The sequence below is a fragment of the Ceratotherium simum genome, chromosome 20, assembly GCF_057802395.1.
Source record: "Ceratotherium simum simum isolate JZ-2026a chromosome 20, ASM5780239v1, whole genome shotgun sequence".
Taxonomy (NCBI): Eukaryota; Metazoa; Chordata; class Mammalia; order Perissodactyla; family Rhinocerotidae; genus Ceratotherium; species Ceratotherium simum.
This window is the reverse complement of record NC_141919.1, coordinates 38,413,625-38,431,877: the sequence shown is the minus strand read 5'-3', so window position 1 is coordinate 38,431,877 and position 18,253 is coordinate 38,413,625. Positions and strand designations below refer to the sequence as shown.

Genomic DNA, 18,253 nt, shown 5'->3' with positions numbered 1-18,253 from the left:
AGGCCAAGGACGGTTAAGGAGCCCAAGGTTATATAGCTAGTAAGTGGCAGAGTCAGGATTAGAACCTGTTTGCCTGTCTTTGGGTCTGAACTCTTAACTACATGTGATACTGTTCTAAAGGTCTGCTTTACTTAGTGGGACTCATGGGACCTCAATTCAGCAGTCTCCTCTCCTCAGTGCCTACTCACAGGTCCCTCCCTCAAATCCGCAGGCCAAAGAGAACTTTTTCTGAATGCTCTGGGTCCTGTATGCTCAGAGGCCACAAACTCCAGGAACATGGGAGGACAATTATAACACACACAAGTCCCTTCCTCAGCATCTCACTCATGGCAGAGTGGGATAGACTCAGGAGAGCAACGCCTTTTACAATATGCCCCTGGGAGGAGGTCTTCATCTAGAGCCACTTACTTGGAGAATACATCAGCGCTCTCTCCTGCACTGCTATTCTTCCATATATAATACTGTACCCCACATCAACATTCCGTGGAAAAATGGTCACTAACGTGTTCATGCATGCACACACACATACGCATATGCTCATTCCACACCCTTTTGATTCTTTATCCTGCTGAAATAAAACTGTTCCTAAAATACGAAAAAATAATCATTCCCGCTTCTGTTCTGCGAGCTTTGGGGTGAGACACCACCAAAAGGCAATTTTACTGCCAAATTAAAACACCTGTGGTGATATAGGTTAACTCTCAGTTGCAATGCTCTTAGCAGGCACCATCTGATGGAACTCTATATGGGTTGATAAAATATGAGGCAAGAATTCTAAGAACCTAGGTTGAAAGAGGTGGCAGCTTAATTTTCAGAGGCAGCTTTCCCCTCTGTAGAAGCAAGCGCGATGGATTTCCATCAGCAGCAGCTCCATCCTGTGAGTCATATGTTAAACAAAGGCAGCAACTTGGCATCAGCGAGGTCAAGTCAAACGATGCTTATATGCAAGAAAGGGGAGGGTCTTGCATCTGGTTTTGACACAGAGATTTTTCACTTCAGGCCTAGTGATTCTGTTCTTGGCTAAATCTGCTTGTGAGGCAATACTTTTGGGGGGAGTTCTCTGTGGAAGACACAGAGGCCTATGAAGCTGGGGGAGTTGTAGGCAATTCAAAGAAGGAATAGGGGCTGAAAACAAGTGGAAGCTGGTTGTAAATGAATTAATTTATGCTAGTGTAGGAATTATTTAGAAAGGTAGGTTAGTTGGGGGTATATCCCTAACTTATAAGGTGAGTCAGGAATGGTGAATGCTGATGCAATCGTCTCCCCAAATGCAAGGCAAGAGGGGAACTCAAGTTCTCTTGCTGAGAAGTTGTGGGATTTTTGGAGTCAGGAAACTGACAGTAAAAAGGCAGGATATCCTTGGCCTTCTTTTCGTAATAAATCATGTTTTTTATTGTCCAGTAACTTGGAAGAGAAGAACTCGAGAGGCTTTGCCCTTCCTGAGTACAGACTAGAAACATCTGGGAGTAGGAGGTGCAGGGAGGACAGGAAGGCAGGTGTAGAGATAGAAGGAGAAGAGCCCAGTGTTCTGAGAAGAATCCTGGGCCCAAACAGCACGAGCGAGGCCTGGTTTTGTTCCTCAAGGAGCCCATTTGCAGTCCATGCTTCCGAGTGTTGAGTAAGGGCTGGCTGCTTAACTCACGTCCCTGCAGCCTAGTTAAAATCTAGTTACACAGTATGGTATAAATGGTTACAAAAATACTGCTCCATAATGTTAGGAGGATTATTTTGTTCTGTTCTTGCCTTCTGTATGTATAGGTCTCTGGTGCCTTCTTTTCCTCCTTATGCCTCTTTTATTATCTCCTTCTGAGCAGCATACATACCTCTGTCCAGTCAGAGAGAAGCCACTCGCTGGGACAGTCATCTTTCTTGCAGGCTTGCTGGGAGGCTGGTTTTGAGGATGAACAGAAGGTCTCAGGAAGCTCCAGGAAGCTGCCATCAGCCATGCGCTGTTTGCAAAGAACCTCACGCTTCTGGATGCCCCCTCCACAGGTCCTGGAACACTGGGGAAGGAAGAGAAAGTGGACCCAATGGAAGGCAGTAGTATGTCTGACTGCCAATTCTTACCTTAGCCTTGGCTGAGTAAAGAGCGAAAAAAGAAAAAAATAAATAATTACAGAAAAAGAAGAAAACCCAGAAACCAGCCCAAAGGATTTTGCTTCCTCACCTTGAAATGAATTTTGTAGCAAGATCTATACCTTCCACTCTTAATCTCAAGTATTTAACTAGAGTGTCCAGGAATTTCCAGGGTCTTTAAATCTTAGAAAGTTGTTCCTAAACTATGATTTGCAGCCACCCAAGACAACTGGTTTAAAAGGTTAGTAAAACAGAGTGTTAAACATGTTTATGATCCTGTGAAAATAATCTGTGCTGCTTCCAGAATGAACAAGAGAGAGCTCCTGCCATCAGCGTAAATCTAGACGAATTAATCAGCAGAGAAGGCAGCCCATTCTCTCTGCAAGCATAAACATCCACTCTGCCTAATTGGAAGGGCATTAGATTCGAGGCCTGGTTCTCTGAAGAACTCCCCCGGAAGACTTTTCTGGTAGGACTGGTCATTTCTTAGGGCAGTGGGAGCAAAAGCCACTGAAATTTGGGATACAAGAAAAATAGCCTCATTTCAGTGGGACCCCAATCAAACACATCGTTTACATGTAACTTAATAGTTTTAATCGAGTTGCATCAGGGAAGAGGGAGGTCCCCCCGTGGCATAGACTATTGGTTGTTATTCCAAGCATTTTTCCTCTCCCTTGCAAAGGAAGCCCCAATTTCCAGCTGGGCACATGACTTTTCAGCATACAGACATGTTTGCTGACCTCCCTGGAAGGTAGACACAGCCATGTGACTAAGTGCTGGCCAGTGGGATATACATGGAAGGGTTGTGTGCAATTTCAGGGAAATGCCCACAAAGAGAGTGTGGCATTTTCCCTTCTCTTTCTCCTCCTTGCTGGCTGGAATGTGAACATGATGTCTAAAACTTAATCTTCCATCTTGGACAGTGATAGGCAAAAAGATGGAAGCAGCTTATCTTCCTCATTATGAAGCCACCATACTGGCCCTGGATGGCCTGTGTTTATGGGAGAGAGAGAGACTTTTCTTTCTTATTTAAGCCATTGTGACTTTGGGTTTTCTGTCATTTTCAGTCAGATCTAACCCTAGCGAATCTATCAACCTATGATTACTCTGTACTAGAGATATTTTAGTGTAAAAACTCTAAGGAATGCTCTGCTTTCTTCAAGAATAGCCCATTTTCTTTAACCAGCTGCCCTGAGGCTCACTGGGAAATTAGGCCTGAGTGTGTAAAGCATGAGAGTTTGTGCTGAAGGAGCTGCTCCTGCTACAGCAGTGGCCTCTCAGAACTTGAGGGGGTCTGTGCTCAGTGGGCTGTACTCAGAACTGCAAGGGGACTTGTGCCCACACTCAAGATAGGATAGTGATACAATGTCCTTGAGTACAGTCAGAGTGCTGCTGTAGCCCAGCTGTCACCCTCTTACTCAGTGGTCCCAACCCTGCATGCACTTTAAAATCACCTGGGAGTGAACGACAAAAGACCCCGAATAGCCAAAGGAATCCTGAGAAAAAAGAACAAAGCTGGAGGTATCACACTCCCTGATTTCAAAATATACTACAAAGCTATAGTAATCAAAACGGCATGGTATTGACACAAAAACAGACACAGATCAATGGAACAGAATCGAGAGCCCAGAAATAAACCCATACATCTATGGACAGCTAATTTTTGACAAGGGAGCCAAGAACATACAATGGAGAAAGGAAAGTCTCTTCCATAAATGGTGTTGGGAAAACTGGACAGCCACATGCAAAAGAATGAAAGTAGACCATTATCTTACACCATACACAAAAATTAACTCAAAATGGAATAAAGACTTGAATGTAAGGCCTGAAACCATAAAACTTCCAGAAGAAAACATAGGCAGTACACTCTTTGACATCGGTCTTAGTAGCATATTTTCAAATACCATGCCTGACCAGGCAAGGGAAACAAAAGAAAAAATAAACAAATGGGACTATATCAAACTAAAAAGCTTCTGCACAGCAAAGGAAACCATCAACAAAATGAAAAGACAACCTAACAATTGGGAGAAGATATTTGCAAACCATATATCTGATAAGGGGTTAATATTAAAAATATGTAAAGAACTCATACATCTCAACAACAACAAAATAAACAACCCAGTTGAAAAAAGGGAAAAAGATCTGAACAGACATTTTTCCAAAGATGATATGCAGATTGCCAACAGGCACATGAAAAGATATTCAACATCATTAGTTATTAGGGAAATGCAAATCAAAACTACAATGAAATATCACCTCACATCCATCAAAATGGCTGTAATTAACATGACCAGAAATAACAAGTGTTGGAGAGGATGTGGAGAGAAGGGAACTCTCATACACTGCTGGTGGGAATGTAAACTGGTGCAGCCACTATGGAAAACAGTATGGAGATTCCTCAAAAAATTAAGAATAGAAATACCATATGATCCAGCTATTCCGCTTCTGGGTATTTATCCAAAGAACATGAAAACACAAATGCGTAAAGATACATGCACCCCTATGTTCACTGCAGCATTATTCACAATAGCCAAAACTTGGAAGCAACCTAAGTGCCCGTCAAGGGATGAATGGATAAAGAAGATGCGGTATATATACATAACAAAATACTATTTAGGTATAAAAAAGATGAAATCTTGCCATTTGCAAAAACATGGATGAAACTTGAGGGTATTATGCTGAGTGAAATTAGTCAGACAGAGAAAGGAAAATACTGTATGATCTCACTCATAAATAGAAGATAAAAACAACAACAACAACAACAAACAAACAAACATATAGATACAGAGATTAGATTGCTGGTTACCAGAGGGGGAGGCAGGAGGGCGAAAGGGGTAATGAGGCACATGTGTATGGTAATGGATGGTTATTAGTCTTTGGGTGGTGAACATGATGTAGTCTACACAGAAATCGAAATATAATGATGTACACCTGAAATTTATATAATGTTATAAACCAATGTTACCTCAATAAAAAAAATAAATAAAAATGAATAGAGGAAAAAGAAAAACCACCAGGGAGCTTTAAAAAAGTACTGAGGCCTTTAAAAAAGTACAGATCCATTAAATCAGAAACTCTGGGAGGTGAGTCCCAGACATCAGTTTTTTAAATTAAAAAAATATTTTTTTAAACTTCCAGATAATTCTGTGCAACCAGGATTGAGAACCATCTCTCTGAATGAATGCCCTTCCACCATTTCCAAGGGGAATAAAATAAATACAGAGGGAAAATCCTGGGAGCCAGAGAGGCCTCTGTTAGAACTAGCGGTGGTTTGGACCCCACCGGAGCAAGCGTGCCCTTTGCAGTCGTGAATGTGTTGAGGTCACAGAGCTCCTGGATAATGAAGTCAGAAAAGCTATCCACTTTGTCTAGTTAGGGATTTTAACTCTACAGCCTTTCAAACCATCCAAACCAGTGGTGAATACCCTTTATTTGCATTTTAAATTTTAAAAATTTGGAATGAAAATAACCTTATTGAGTTCCACAGGGAAAAAATGTATTTTCTTATGTCTGGATTCAACAGCCTACCCACTGACTAATAGGCTAATGATAAAGATGGAACCACCCTACGAGCTAGGTCTTATGCCCACTTTACAGATAAAGGAGCTGAGGCTAGAGAGGTGAAGTGACTCAACTAAGGCCACACAGGGGCCAGAACTGGTTTATTTCCATTCCATGCAATATTCCCCAAGCTCCTACAGATCACATGCTCTGGGCTGGGAGTGGTAGGCACCAGGGAACAGCCCAAGCTCAGCTTCTCTTTCCTGTGGTTGTAGGAAGTCCCTCTCTGTTTCAGTGAGGGTACCCTGACTGCTGCTTCATGCTGAGGGCCCCAGGCCTCCTAAGCACCAAGCCTGCCAAGAGCCTGGTCTCTTCCTCTCTCCCCACTGGAGGGGTCATGCTTTGCAATGCAATCCTTAGCCTCCACTCTGTGACCATCCCTGATCGACATGAGCCAGCCCATGATCCAGGTTGGGGACCAACATTCTAAAATAGTTCATCTACTTTGTGGTGGCCCTGGAAACGTGTTCTCCCTAGACCCTTTGATTTCTCAGCTGAAAGGCTACATTTGAACATGGCTTCTAGGCTATGCCACGAAGTTGGGTGGGTAGGTGGACTACCCCAGTTGTTCCTCATCACAGATCAAAACAGTTCCTTCCAAGGGCTTGTCTAGCATGTCATTTAGCCTTAATTAAGGAAAAATCTTTGGCTTCAGAGCTAATGATTCAAGCTGGCCCAGGCCTTTGGCTTCTCTAGCTCATTTCAGTGACTCTGACATTTTCACTTATTGGAGAAGTAAACTTTTATTTTAGTTCTTGTTTATTAGCAGTTCAATAAAGTCTTAAAGGATTTGACTTCTTTAATGCATTTTGTACCCATACTGCCAAGCACAATGTTTTTTGTGAATGTAAATCCTCAATAAATATTTGTGGAATTGAATTGAAGTTGGTGGTTGGGGGAAATTTAAATTAGTGGCTAAGAATTCCATTTACTTAGAAAAACTCTTCTTGTTACTATGGACAACTAAGGTTTTAAATTTGGTTTTGTTATCTTTTGCATGACTTCTTAGGTTCAGTCTTCTCTCATTTCTGTCAAATTCTCACTTCTAATCAATGAGTTATTCTATCATCAGATTAGTTATAACTTTTATTGTTCAGGCCTTGTTCAGAACTCTTTTATAACTAGACAAGTAACCATGTGGATTACTGAGTCCTAAGGATTTGCCAAACTTAGGGGCTGTGGTCTCCACAATTCTTTCCATTCTATGAATTATCAGAATTCTTCCATGAACTTAATGTAATTTTGTTCAAATCATAATTGTCTGAAAAAAGCAAGTTTATGCTGATGAGTCAAAAATTTAAATCTTAAGCTCTGATCTCTTCCCATCCCTATTCAACATGCCCACTTAAATACAAACAGGCACCTTGACCTAAGTACATTCAAATGGAACTTTGATTCTGCCCCTCCAACCTCACCCCAAATCTGCTCTCCTCTCAGTCTTCCCCATTCATTTAATGGTGCCATATTCAAGACAAAAACTTAAGAAATGTCCTTGAGTTATTCCTTTTTCTTACCACCTCTTCCCTGACACTCAATCCATGGGCAAATACTTTCAGATTTGCCTCCAAAATAAATAAGCTTTACCTCCACAATAAATAATAAATTAGGATACCATCATCTCTTATCTAGACTACTGCAAAGCTTCCTAACCATTCTCCCAGTTTCTAGTTTTCTCAGTTAGGTCCTAGCAGGCCAGAGATGGCATACTCAATTAGAAGACAGCTCCTCTCTCCTTCTGGCTGATGGCCTGGTGAAAACTCCATTGGTTGAACACAACTAGAAGCCAGAGGGTAGGTCTATATAGGTCAGCCTACTGGGACACAAGAGGAGAAAGCAGAGAGTGGATCTATAGGAGCAATGGAAGATGTGCAGCATATCATCTTACTCCTCCCCAGTCTATTCTCCAAACAGTAGCAAGAGCGATGTTTTCAAAGCATAAATCAGACAATATAATTCCCACGCTTAAAACCCTTCAATAGCCTCCCCTTGTGGTTACAATAAAATCCCAACTGCTCTAACTCTAACTTGCAAAGCCCTACATGTTCTGGTCCCTGCCCCAATGGAACTTGGAGATCGTCTAACTCAAATCCTTCTAACTTCATTCATTCATTCAACACAAATTTATTAAATACCAATCATGGACCAAGCATAGTTCTAGGATCTAGGTTCTAGCAGCGAACAAGAGGAGCCTCGCACATCTGCAATCTCATCTTATACAACTCTCGTTTCCCTGCATATTCCAGCCACAGTTGTTTTTTGGTTGTTTGTCCCCCAGGGCCTTTGCACTTGCTCTTCTCTCTACTTGGACCACTCTTCTCTTACATCTTCACGTGGTTGAGTCTTTCTAATAATTCAGGTTCAATTCCATTCTCACCTTCTTGGAGAGGCCATCTCTGACCTCACAACTAGAGCAGCCAAAGCAGTCTCTATCCTATTAACCTCATTTTATTTTATTTTTAAAATAGTGCTTTTAAATAGCTCTCATCCCTTTCAGAAATTATCATTCATTAGACTACTCATTCTGTGAAGGAAGGGATTTTGCTTCTCTTGTTGATCATGTTAGTGTTTGAGAATTGCTTTCAAAAATCCCCACTATGATATTGTTACATCTTTAATACAAGACCTTAGGAGTGGATGACTCCATCTCTAGTTTTTTTCTCCACATCCTCTCTCATTTTTTTTCTTTTAAAATTAATTATTTGTTTGTTTCCCAATAAAGAAGTGGTCAGGATATGAGCTGAACAGTAGAGTGGCACTTTGCAACTGATGCTGGAGGTATGTGATGTTTTGATAGGATCCATAAATATGTACACTGTAGTGAAAATGCAGTGTATTTTTCTATGAGAGAAGGAACGGCTGATTCATAAAATCATCATCCCTGAAACCTCACAGTGATATCAAACCACTTTTCTCCTAATCCTTTGATTATAATTCACAGTCATATTCCCCATGTTTGTCAGGCATAGAGGACATGTTCCTGAAGTTTCTGTTCCCTGTGACTATTTTAGACACTTCACTAGTGATGTCGGATTTGTAGGAGTACAGATCTCTTCAATGCTTGATGGCTGAAATTTTCTTTTTCTAAATATCTTATGAGGCACATGGGCTTCTATTAAATTTGAATAAATGCTCCTCAAATAAACGAGTAGTTGGATAAGAACAGCTCTCAGATTCAAGCTGTTCAGTTAGAGCTTCTTAGTGAATGTGGTAATAAGGAAAGATGCAGGCTAATTATCTTTCTCTTTCAAAGTGAGGAAGTCCATGACGAAAATAATTTGGTGTAATTTCAAGGGTGGAGTGTAATAAAATGGTGCTATAGAGTGTAACCACTCAAAATAAATAGCTGGGTTATCTATTTGTGGATAGGACTTGATTTAAGGGACAGACCTTCGGGTGATTCCCCCCACACTGTACAGAAGTCTGTGACAATACGATGACAAAACAGCTGCGAGAAAAGTAAAAAACAAAACAAAACAAAACAGCTTGTTATTTTAAAGTTTGATCTACACATAAAGCTTTTAGGAAATTCTCAACGCCCAGAAGATAAAATCCAGAGTCCTGAGAAAGTCCTTCAGGTCCCTCACACTCTAGAACCTGCGTTGAGCTTCCCAGCCACACTCCTTGCCAGCCTGCCCTGGGCCAGTGCTTTAGTGACAATGGACAATTTGCCCGTCCCTGGGCACACAGATGCTATCTCTGCTCAGGCCTTTGATTGTGTTGGTCACTCTGTGAGCAATGCCCTTCCCCTCTTTGTCCATCTAGAAACTTCCAAGACATCCTTGAAGGCCCAGCTCAAAGGCCACGTCTTCACTAAAGGCTCCTCTAACCCCTCTGCTTCATGGCGAATGAGTCACCTCCCACCTCACCGTGACCTGGAAGGGTACTGCATCTCTCCTGTAAGGTCTAGTCATTTATGTGCCTGCTCTTTTCCTCCACTTCCCTGCATGAATGCAGGATTATGCATCTTTTGAGGAAAAGGAATGTACTCATCTTTCTATTCCCCAATGCCTAGTGTAGCGTCTGGCAGAGAGCATGTACTTCATAAATGTTTGTTGAATTGATGATTGGATGAACAAAAGGGCCAAAAATCCAGATGTTCAAAAGATGTAAAACAAATATCCAGCGGATGGGCTGAACATCCACCTTTTATCAGGCTGTTTTGTCATCAGCCAGAAGCTGCTTCTAAGTCAGTCAGCAGTGGGATTCAGCCAGTGGCAAGGTGTGCTCTGACTCTCCAGGTATGGCAGATGACCATCTAGCTGAATTAATATTGTCAGGAATATTTGTCAGGCTTTCTTAAAAGCTTGTCTTACCTTTGCTCAAAAAGCTTCCCTGTTGTGTTTACATTGATGAAAATGTGCTTTTAGAAAACTTTTAAAATTGTAGAAGATGAAATTTCAAATTAATAAAGGTTCCAAAGTCTGTGATGACTTTGTGAACATGTTGACATTACCTGGTGAGGCTGACTGTTCTGCAGCAAGAGGCAGAATGCAAAGAGCACAATTTTTTAAAAGGAACAGAAAGAGAAATTTAATAAAACTAAATGAAAATGTTTGCTTTTATGAATCAACATGTAAAATAATATTGTGGTACGGAGAGGTAGATCTCTGAGAAGGGATATTATTTTTAAATATATGCCATAAACAGAATAAATAACAAAAAATAGTATTTATATTGCTTATACTAGCTGCTATACATGTTTCATTATATAAGGTCACGGATTGATTTGTTTTATAAGAAAAGTAAAAAATATACAATAAAGGGAACACTTAAAAGTTATGTTTCTATACAAAAATACAATGGCTCAAGTGACTTGTATTTTTAGAGATTTTCCCAAGATCAGCACATTAATAAATTCTGCTCATATTGACACTTCTGGTTTTATCTTGGTAGTTTAATTTCCTGAGAGCTGAGCTCATTTTCTTGGGACTTCAAGACATATATTGAGCCCAACAAAGTGAAGTTTATGTTCTGTTTCTGAGGTCAGCTTTCCAATTTTAACATAATGTGCTCTGCTTATAGCTTCCAACTCATTTCATTCATTTCTTCATTCACTCATTCATTGTTTCATCAAACATTTATTCAGTACTTATCGAGTGCCAGACACTGTATTAGGTGCTGGGGATTTAAGATGATTAGTAAATGGTTACCATACTTTAGGTATTTGTAGTCCAGTCAGGGAGAAAAAATTACTATAAAATAAGATCAGTTTACAAAAGAGATGATACAGAGGAGAGTACAATTCAGTCTTTCTGGAAAAGTTGGGAAGGCTCTACAGAAGAAAAGACATGTGAGGGGCTGGCCAGGGAGATAAAGAGTGCTGGCAGAGTCAGATTATGTGTGCAGAGACCAGGCTAGGAAGGGCATGGCATGTGAAATAACTTTGAGGAGTCCCGAGAAAGTGGAGCATAGGCTGCGTGGGGAAGGGTAGTTGGGAAATCAGACTGACAAATCAGATGAGGGGCAGATGGTGAAGGGCCTTGGGCATAATTTGAACATAATCTTAAGACCTTGGGGTGTCATTAAGGGTTTTAAAGTAGGGGGTAACTTAATGCAATTTGTAGAAAGTGATTCAGGCAGCAAAGGCCAATGGGTTCCAAAGACTACTGCCCTGTGAGATATTAATGGGTGTGCCATGGAGAAAGGGTTTTCTGGTCAAATAAGTCTAAATAACATAATACCTTACACCTATTTGGGGGTTCTCAGCTCATATTACTATTTTAAAGGGCCTGTAGTAAAGAACCATCACCGGATGAGACTTAAGCCAGACAACACAGGGAGACCAAGTAAAGGCTGTAATAGTTTGGTTAGTTGTGAGGACTGGAACCAATGCAGTGGTAGAAGGATTAGAAAGGAAGAGAGCAGTTGGTATTGGTGAGATATAGGAGGCGGAATCAACAGGATGTGGGTGTTGACTAAGTGTGAAGAACAAATGAGGCTGAGATGGCTCCAGTTTCTAGCTACAGAACAGGCTAGATGATGCTGTCACCCAAACCACAAGACCCCTGAAGGAAGACTGGGTCGGCTGGGGAAGGTGGCAGGTAGGTATGTTATCAAGCTTGGTGTTAGATCTTTGGAATTTGAGGTAACTGCGATACACAAGGTTGAGAGGTTCCAAAGGCAGTTAGAGGCAGTGCTTGGTACATAAGAGAAGTCAAAAGTGAGTCAAACTGAATTAGGGCTCAGAGAAACAAAGAAAATGAGGTGTGGAACCTCACTTGCTAAACAAAATTATTAAAATGAGAACAGAATTTCTACCCCAACCATTTTGTGGATTAGAATTACCTTGTTCATCTAATATCAACTAAGCTTTCTTAACCCTGGAAGCCCAAGGGGTGTACAGTGTATCTTTTGGGTTTAATATTCCTGTTACTATGGGAAGCACGGGCTGCACACCCACTAAAATTCAGAGCAATTATTAAAAAGGTTTTCTGCTAATTAATAAAAACAAAAAACACTTCACTTGTGAATTTTGACTTCTGATCTCTGTTTTGCTTACATTTATTGTTGCTTCTAAAGGTAGGATCAAGTGTCTATTTCCTTCTTAAAATATACTACCAAAAATAGATAAACATCCTAATAGATTTTACTCCCAGGATACAATATTTTTAATAAACTTGGTCTCTAATTTATGAGGATTTATAGTTTAGTCACTGGAATATAACAACACTGATGACTAAATTGACTCTTTCTGCCAGAATTCAGCCCTCTAATCCAGATTCAAGTCATTCTTTTCTGTGTGTGTGTTAAATCTGCAAAATGAAAAATTTAATTCTCAAGCAATTATAGTTATCATTAAAATTCTCTTTTTTCTTAGTATTACCAGCAGGAACTCTTCTCTCAGATATCTTTTTACATAGTTAAACTACAGGCATTTTGAATTGTAACCCTCATAAAAAAAAGTTTATGGGGAAATGGCCACATAATCACAGTTTTAAGCAAGGGGGAAGTAGGGGCTGTGGTTGTTTCCGTCTCTGCACAGATGTGTGCAATATGTGTGTACAGTTGGTGGACACCATCCTCAGTATAAAACCCATGCAATAAAGAGAAATACAAATTATGCTTCATAGTGGACTCTCTAATTCATATCAGTTTAACCCTTCTAGCATCTCTCTCTTTTTTGCTAATTTCTCTTTTTTTGTGTGAGGAAGATTAGCCCTGAGCTACCATCCATGCCAATCCTCCTCTTTTTGCTGAGGAAGATTGGCCCTGGGCTAACATCTGTGCCCATATTCCTCTACTTTATGTGTGGGATGCCTGCCACAGCATGTCTTAACAAGCAGTGTGTAGGTTCATGCTGGGATCTGAACCTGCAAATCCTGGGCTGCCAAAGTAGAGCATGTGAACCCAACCACTATGCCACTGGGCTGGCCCCTCTAATTTCTCTTTTAAATTTGTTTTTTAGAATAAAAACAAAGAAAAAAGATTGATGCATATGAAACTCATAGACAGTAGCAAGGAGAGTGATAGTAGAAGGCAGATTGTTAATCTCAAGGACCTCGTCCTAATAGAGATGAAAGATTAGTCAACCCACAATATAGCAGATTGTGGTAGGCTGAGTAATGACCCCAAAGACATCTATGTCCTTATCCCTGCAACCTGTGAATATGTTACTTTACCCGGTCAAAGGGACTTCGCAGATTTGATTAAGTTAACCACCTTGAGATGGGGAGATTGCCCGGATTATCCAGGTGCACTTGATATAGTCACAATGGTCCTTATAAAAGGGAGGCAGGAAGATGAGAGTCAAAGAGAGAGGACGAAAGGACAGAATGACAAGCTGGAGTGAAATGCTTTGGAGATGGAGGAAGGGGCCACGAGCAAAGGGAGCAAGCAGCCTCTAGAAGCCGGAGGAGGCAAGGGAACAGATTCTCCCCTAGATCCTCCAGAAGGAATGCCAGCCTGCCAACACCTTGATTTTAGCCAAGTGAAACTAATTTCAGATTTCTGACCTCCCAACTATAAGACAGTAAATTCATGTTGTTTTAAGCCACTAAATATTTGGTGATTTGTTACAGCAGCAACAGGAAACATCCACAGATGAACTACCCTGGATAAGGAAACAAATACTGAGTTTTATGTAAACTGCTGAATTTAGGGCTGGTATCAGATTTGCTCACAATTTAATACTTTAGAGCAAATGGTAAAGAGGTCTTGGGAAAGCTGCATTGCATAGTGGAAAAGAGAATGGGATTTGAAGCCTACAGCCCTCCTTTTCCATTTACTGGCGATGTGACCTGGGGCAAGCACCACCTCTCTGAGCCTTGTTTCTTCACAAGGTTGTTGTAGCGATTAAAAGAGAAAATGAGACAGCAGTAGAATGAGCTGTACTACATGAAGTTTGAATTCAAGTTAACCTCGCAGGGCTCCAGGTTCCTCATCTGTGAAATGGGGATAATAGTAGTAACTATCACATAGGATAGTGAGGATTCGACGAATTAAATATGTAAAGTGCCTAGAACTGGGCTTGATACATAGTAAGTGCCGCTCTTATTAAAATGAGGAGAAGCTCCTGAAATGTAGCAAGTGCTCAATAAATGGACTGGCAGACTTGCCATGCAGCTTTACAGCACCGTCCTCTACGCTTCACACACCTACCTGCACTGGGTGTTATGGGGTCTCACTGAGACTTGGTCTCTGCCGTCATTGATCTTATGGTCTGACTCAGAAGATTCAAGGGAAAGTGCCTGTCCAGGTGAGGTGGTATGTGATGGTGAAATGAGCAGCACTGGCCATGAACCATGTGGCTTCAGTGTAGGAGGATAGTAGAGGAGTCCTGGCATAAGAGGTAGGATTCCTGCCCAATTTGACAAGCAGAGGGGAGGGGAGCTGCATGTGGGCAGGGAGAAGCGTGTACAGATAGGTACGTATAAGCAGGGATGGGAGCACCATGACTAGAGATGGGCAGAGGCAGATGGGCAGGGGGATGAGGCCTGACTAAGCCATGTGGCTTTATTATATGGCAATGGACTGTCACTGAAAAAACTCCTAGCAGAAGACTGTCCTGATCAAAGTGTGTCAGACTGATTTACGACATATATAAAGTGGCTCTCAGTCCACTGGTCCATCAGACCAGTGTGATATGACTATGCTGTGTGAGGGGTACAAAAAGACATATAACCAACAGCAAAGATGATGCTGATGCTGCTGAGTGTGTGTATTTAATAAGTTAGAGATTCAGGAGACTAATGCACTAAATATGTGTTTCAAAAGCCAGCTGAACACAAACCAATGAGATATGAAAGCTAAATTGATAAAGATAAATATTAAGTCCTTCACACAAGACCGGAGATAAAAACCAAGGGACACAGCATTAAGAGGTAGAACGAGATAAAGGCCCCTAAACCAAAGCTAGAACTAGATTTTTGCTTCATTTCTGCCTAATTGTTTCTAAAATAAAATGTTAACGTAAATGCTTGAACTCCATGCTAGTCCCCTCCAGCCTTGCAGAACGTGTAAATATTGGCTATTTGCCATCTGTCACGCAAATGCTCTACAAAGGACAAAGGAGGCTGCATTCCTATCTGGAAAATGACAATTCATGTAATTTATGCTTTTTTTCTTTTTCCAGGAAGAAAAGCATATGCATGAGGTCAGTGGTAGCCCAGCATTCAAACAGCAAGAATGGGGATTTTCTCCCGTCAAACCGGCCAATATCCATCAGGTTGTTATCTGTCTTCCTTCAAATGAAACATTTTATCCCCCATCTCCCTTTCTTTCATATGAAAAATGATTGGAAGCTGGGTGTTGAAGGATTAGAGACCTCAGCACTATCCTCTAGCAGATCCAAGCAGCTAAATGGAGAAGACCACATGAGTGCACAGCAGGTTCCCTTGTCCCAACAAGGACTGCCAAGGAACCAGAGGGCCAACCAGGCAAATGGATAGTCAACAGCTGGTATCTTAACTAAGTGGTGTCCTAAGACAACAGCCAATGTAGCTTAGAGACTCCTAAGTTACTCTGACCTATTCTACCATTGGGGCATAAACAATGACTTCCTTTCTTTTAACAAGTGGTCAGTAATAGCTTATTTTACCTAACAAAGCTTAACTAAAGAAGCAGGATTCTAGGAGATAATGCAGAAAGAATAGTCTATTGTTTCCTCTAGGTTTAGAGAAATTCCTAAAAGTGACCAAGGATTCTTAAAACAGACCCTCTGCACCAAATGCTTCACAGGGGTTGTCTCTACAGAAATTGCTGGTGGCTTTCAATTTCTATGTTCTTTATTTCTTATTATCTTTGGGTACATTTTCATGATTACTATGTATTGGATACAAGAGAAGATATTTTTTAAAGGTCTTAATAAAGTGTAGTCAGTGGGTCATTGGATGAGCTTCAAAGAGCTGTTTACTATTAGTTCCCTGATCTGAAAAATGGACTTAAATCCAACTCATCCCCAGTCTTCTCCCTAATGGAAGGAAATAAAAAATGTGTTCAAAATTAATTCATGTCTTAACTAGCCTAAGGTAGATGGAAAATGGAAGAATAATAGACTCTTTGGAAATCCACTGTTTCAAATAGGGACACTGGGCGTGGGGGTGGGGGTGGTGGCAATAGACCAGAAAAGATCGTGTATATGGATGTGCTCTAAAAACTGAAAAAACATCATAGGTCACTGCCATTATTCAGCAGCCTCTGTGGCTATTGAAAAGAGGTTGGTGTTTCACTGAGTTTCATGGCCAGGTCAATACTAGGACCTATAACCATAAAATTAACATATCAGTAAGATATAAAGTCAGAATTTTCAGGGCGTGTGGGGCAGTATTCTTGATCTATTGCTTCATTTTGTCATTCAATAAACAATTTATCCAGAAATTACTATGTACCTAATAACATCATAAGTTAATAATACAACAGTGGAGGTTGATTTGGGTTGATTCTGGGTCTTTTCTTAGGGTTGGCATGAGTTAGTGGTTCAGTTTAAGATCATGAATTCATTCTAGTTAAAGGTGACAGTATAAATCCATTAGATCAAGAGACATGGATTCTGGACCAGGCTTTATGATCTTGGGCAAGGCCATATCGAGGCCACGGTCACATCACGTGTAAAACAAGGGTGCTCATATATAATCCCTGAGGACCCTTTCAGCCATAGTAGTCTCTGACAATGGGGTATAGTGGAAAGGATCACGTAAAACCGGGTTAATGGGAACCCTAAATTTGCTACCTGTATAAGCCTCCATTTCCTCAAACCTAAAACAAAGATAATAAAACCTACTTTTCACTGGATTTTTGTGAGGATTAACTTCAATTAGGTGTGAAATAATATATATTTCTTAACAGAACACTGGTACATAGACGTTCAAAATATATAACATCCTCTTGACTTCCACAAATCATCACACAGTAGCATGGAATTTATGAACTTAGCCAGATACATTGTAAGCTCTAAAAGAAAATATATAGTCCAGATGCTTTATACTTCAGTGTTTTGCTCACTTATTACTATTTGATTCTTTGAGCACTTTACGAAATTATAGCCCCAAGACGGGCAAGGAGAAGGAAGGGGCTCTGCCAACTGACGGTGAAAAAGCACGGAGATGCATGGAAATCGCAGCCCTCTGTCTCAGCACTAAGGCAAGAGTGGTGCTCTGTTCTCTCCTTCTCAGTCGGATGACTATATAATTTATCATTCTCGGGACACTTTTGACAGGGAAAAACTTTGAGTAAAACTGGGATGTATGTCCCCCTCACCCTTCAGCCTTACTTTTTGTGACCACTGTTGTCACTTTAAAGCTACATTTGATATCCTAATGGAGAGAAAATTGCAAAATAAGATTCTATCCAAATAACCTAAAATCTTGTGTTTTAAAGGCATAAAAAAGATTATTTAACTAAAGTTCGATAAATATATATTAATTTTAGATAAGATTTATGATAAAATAGTTGTGTTTGTATTATTATAATAGATGCTTTAGAATGGGGTCAGCAAAATTTTTCTGTAGGACAGAGTAAATATTTTAGGCTTTGTGGGCCATATGGTCTCGATCACAATCATGCAGTTCTGCCCTTGTAGCGCAAAAGCAGCCATAGACAATATTATAAACGAATGGGCGTGGCTGTGTTCCAATAAAACTTTATTTACAATAAGTGGCTGTGAGCCAGATTTGGCTTTGGGGTGCAGTTTGCCAAACCCTACTTCAAAACAATAGTTCCCAGACTTTTGGAATTCATGGGACCAGGAAAATAAAAAAGTCTGGAATTAACTTAGGATTTCTCACTTTTTATTTTGCTAAGTAATTATGTTTAAAAAAAAAGAAAGAAAAATCATTGGCTGGTACCTTTATCTCTTAGAATTTTAATTAGCAAAACACTAGAAAGGGCACAAATTCAGAGCAAATTTAGCTTTACGGAAAACTCACCACATTGTTCTTATTTTTTAAATTTTTCCTTAGCCCTGTGTAAACTTTGGAACGAATATGCTCAGGTTAATAGATGGTTCATTTGAGTTGCTGTTGGAGGTTACTTGGTGTGGCACAGTAGAAAGAGTGTGGTATTTGGAATCGAAAGATCTGGATTTGAATAAGATTGGGGGAGTACTAAGAAGGGAGGGGCGAATAGACCTTGAACATTCCTTTAAAGGGACAAAACTACTCAGAGAGAGCGTCCCCTGTCC

At 40.5% G+C, this 18,253-nt stretch overlaps 1 protein-coding gene across 4 annotated transcripts in view; it reads right to left on the bottom strand.

Annotated features, from left to right (window-relative positions):
* The window catches only part of ADAMTSL1 (ADAMTS like 1), an 862,240-nt gene that overhangs the window by 116,700 nt on the left and 727,287 nt on the right, over window positions 1–18,253 (bottom strand). For all 4 annotated transcript variants that reach the window (XM_087444657.1, XM_087444659.1, XM_087444656.1 and 1 more), the window contains one exon: window positions 1,824–2,003. In XM_087444657.1, the coding sequence (XP_087300783.1) occupies window positions 1,824–2,003 (180 nt within the window). The remainder of the gene's footprint in view (window positions 1–1,823; window positions 2,004–18,253) is intronic.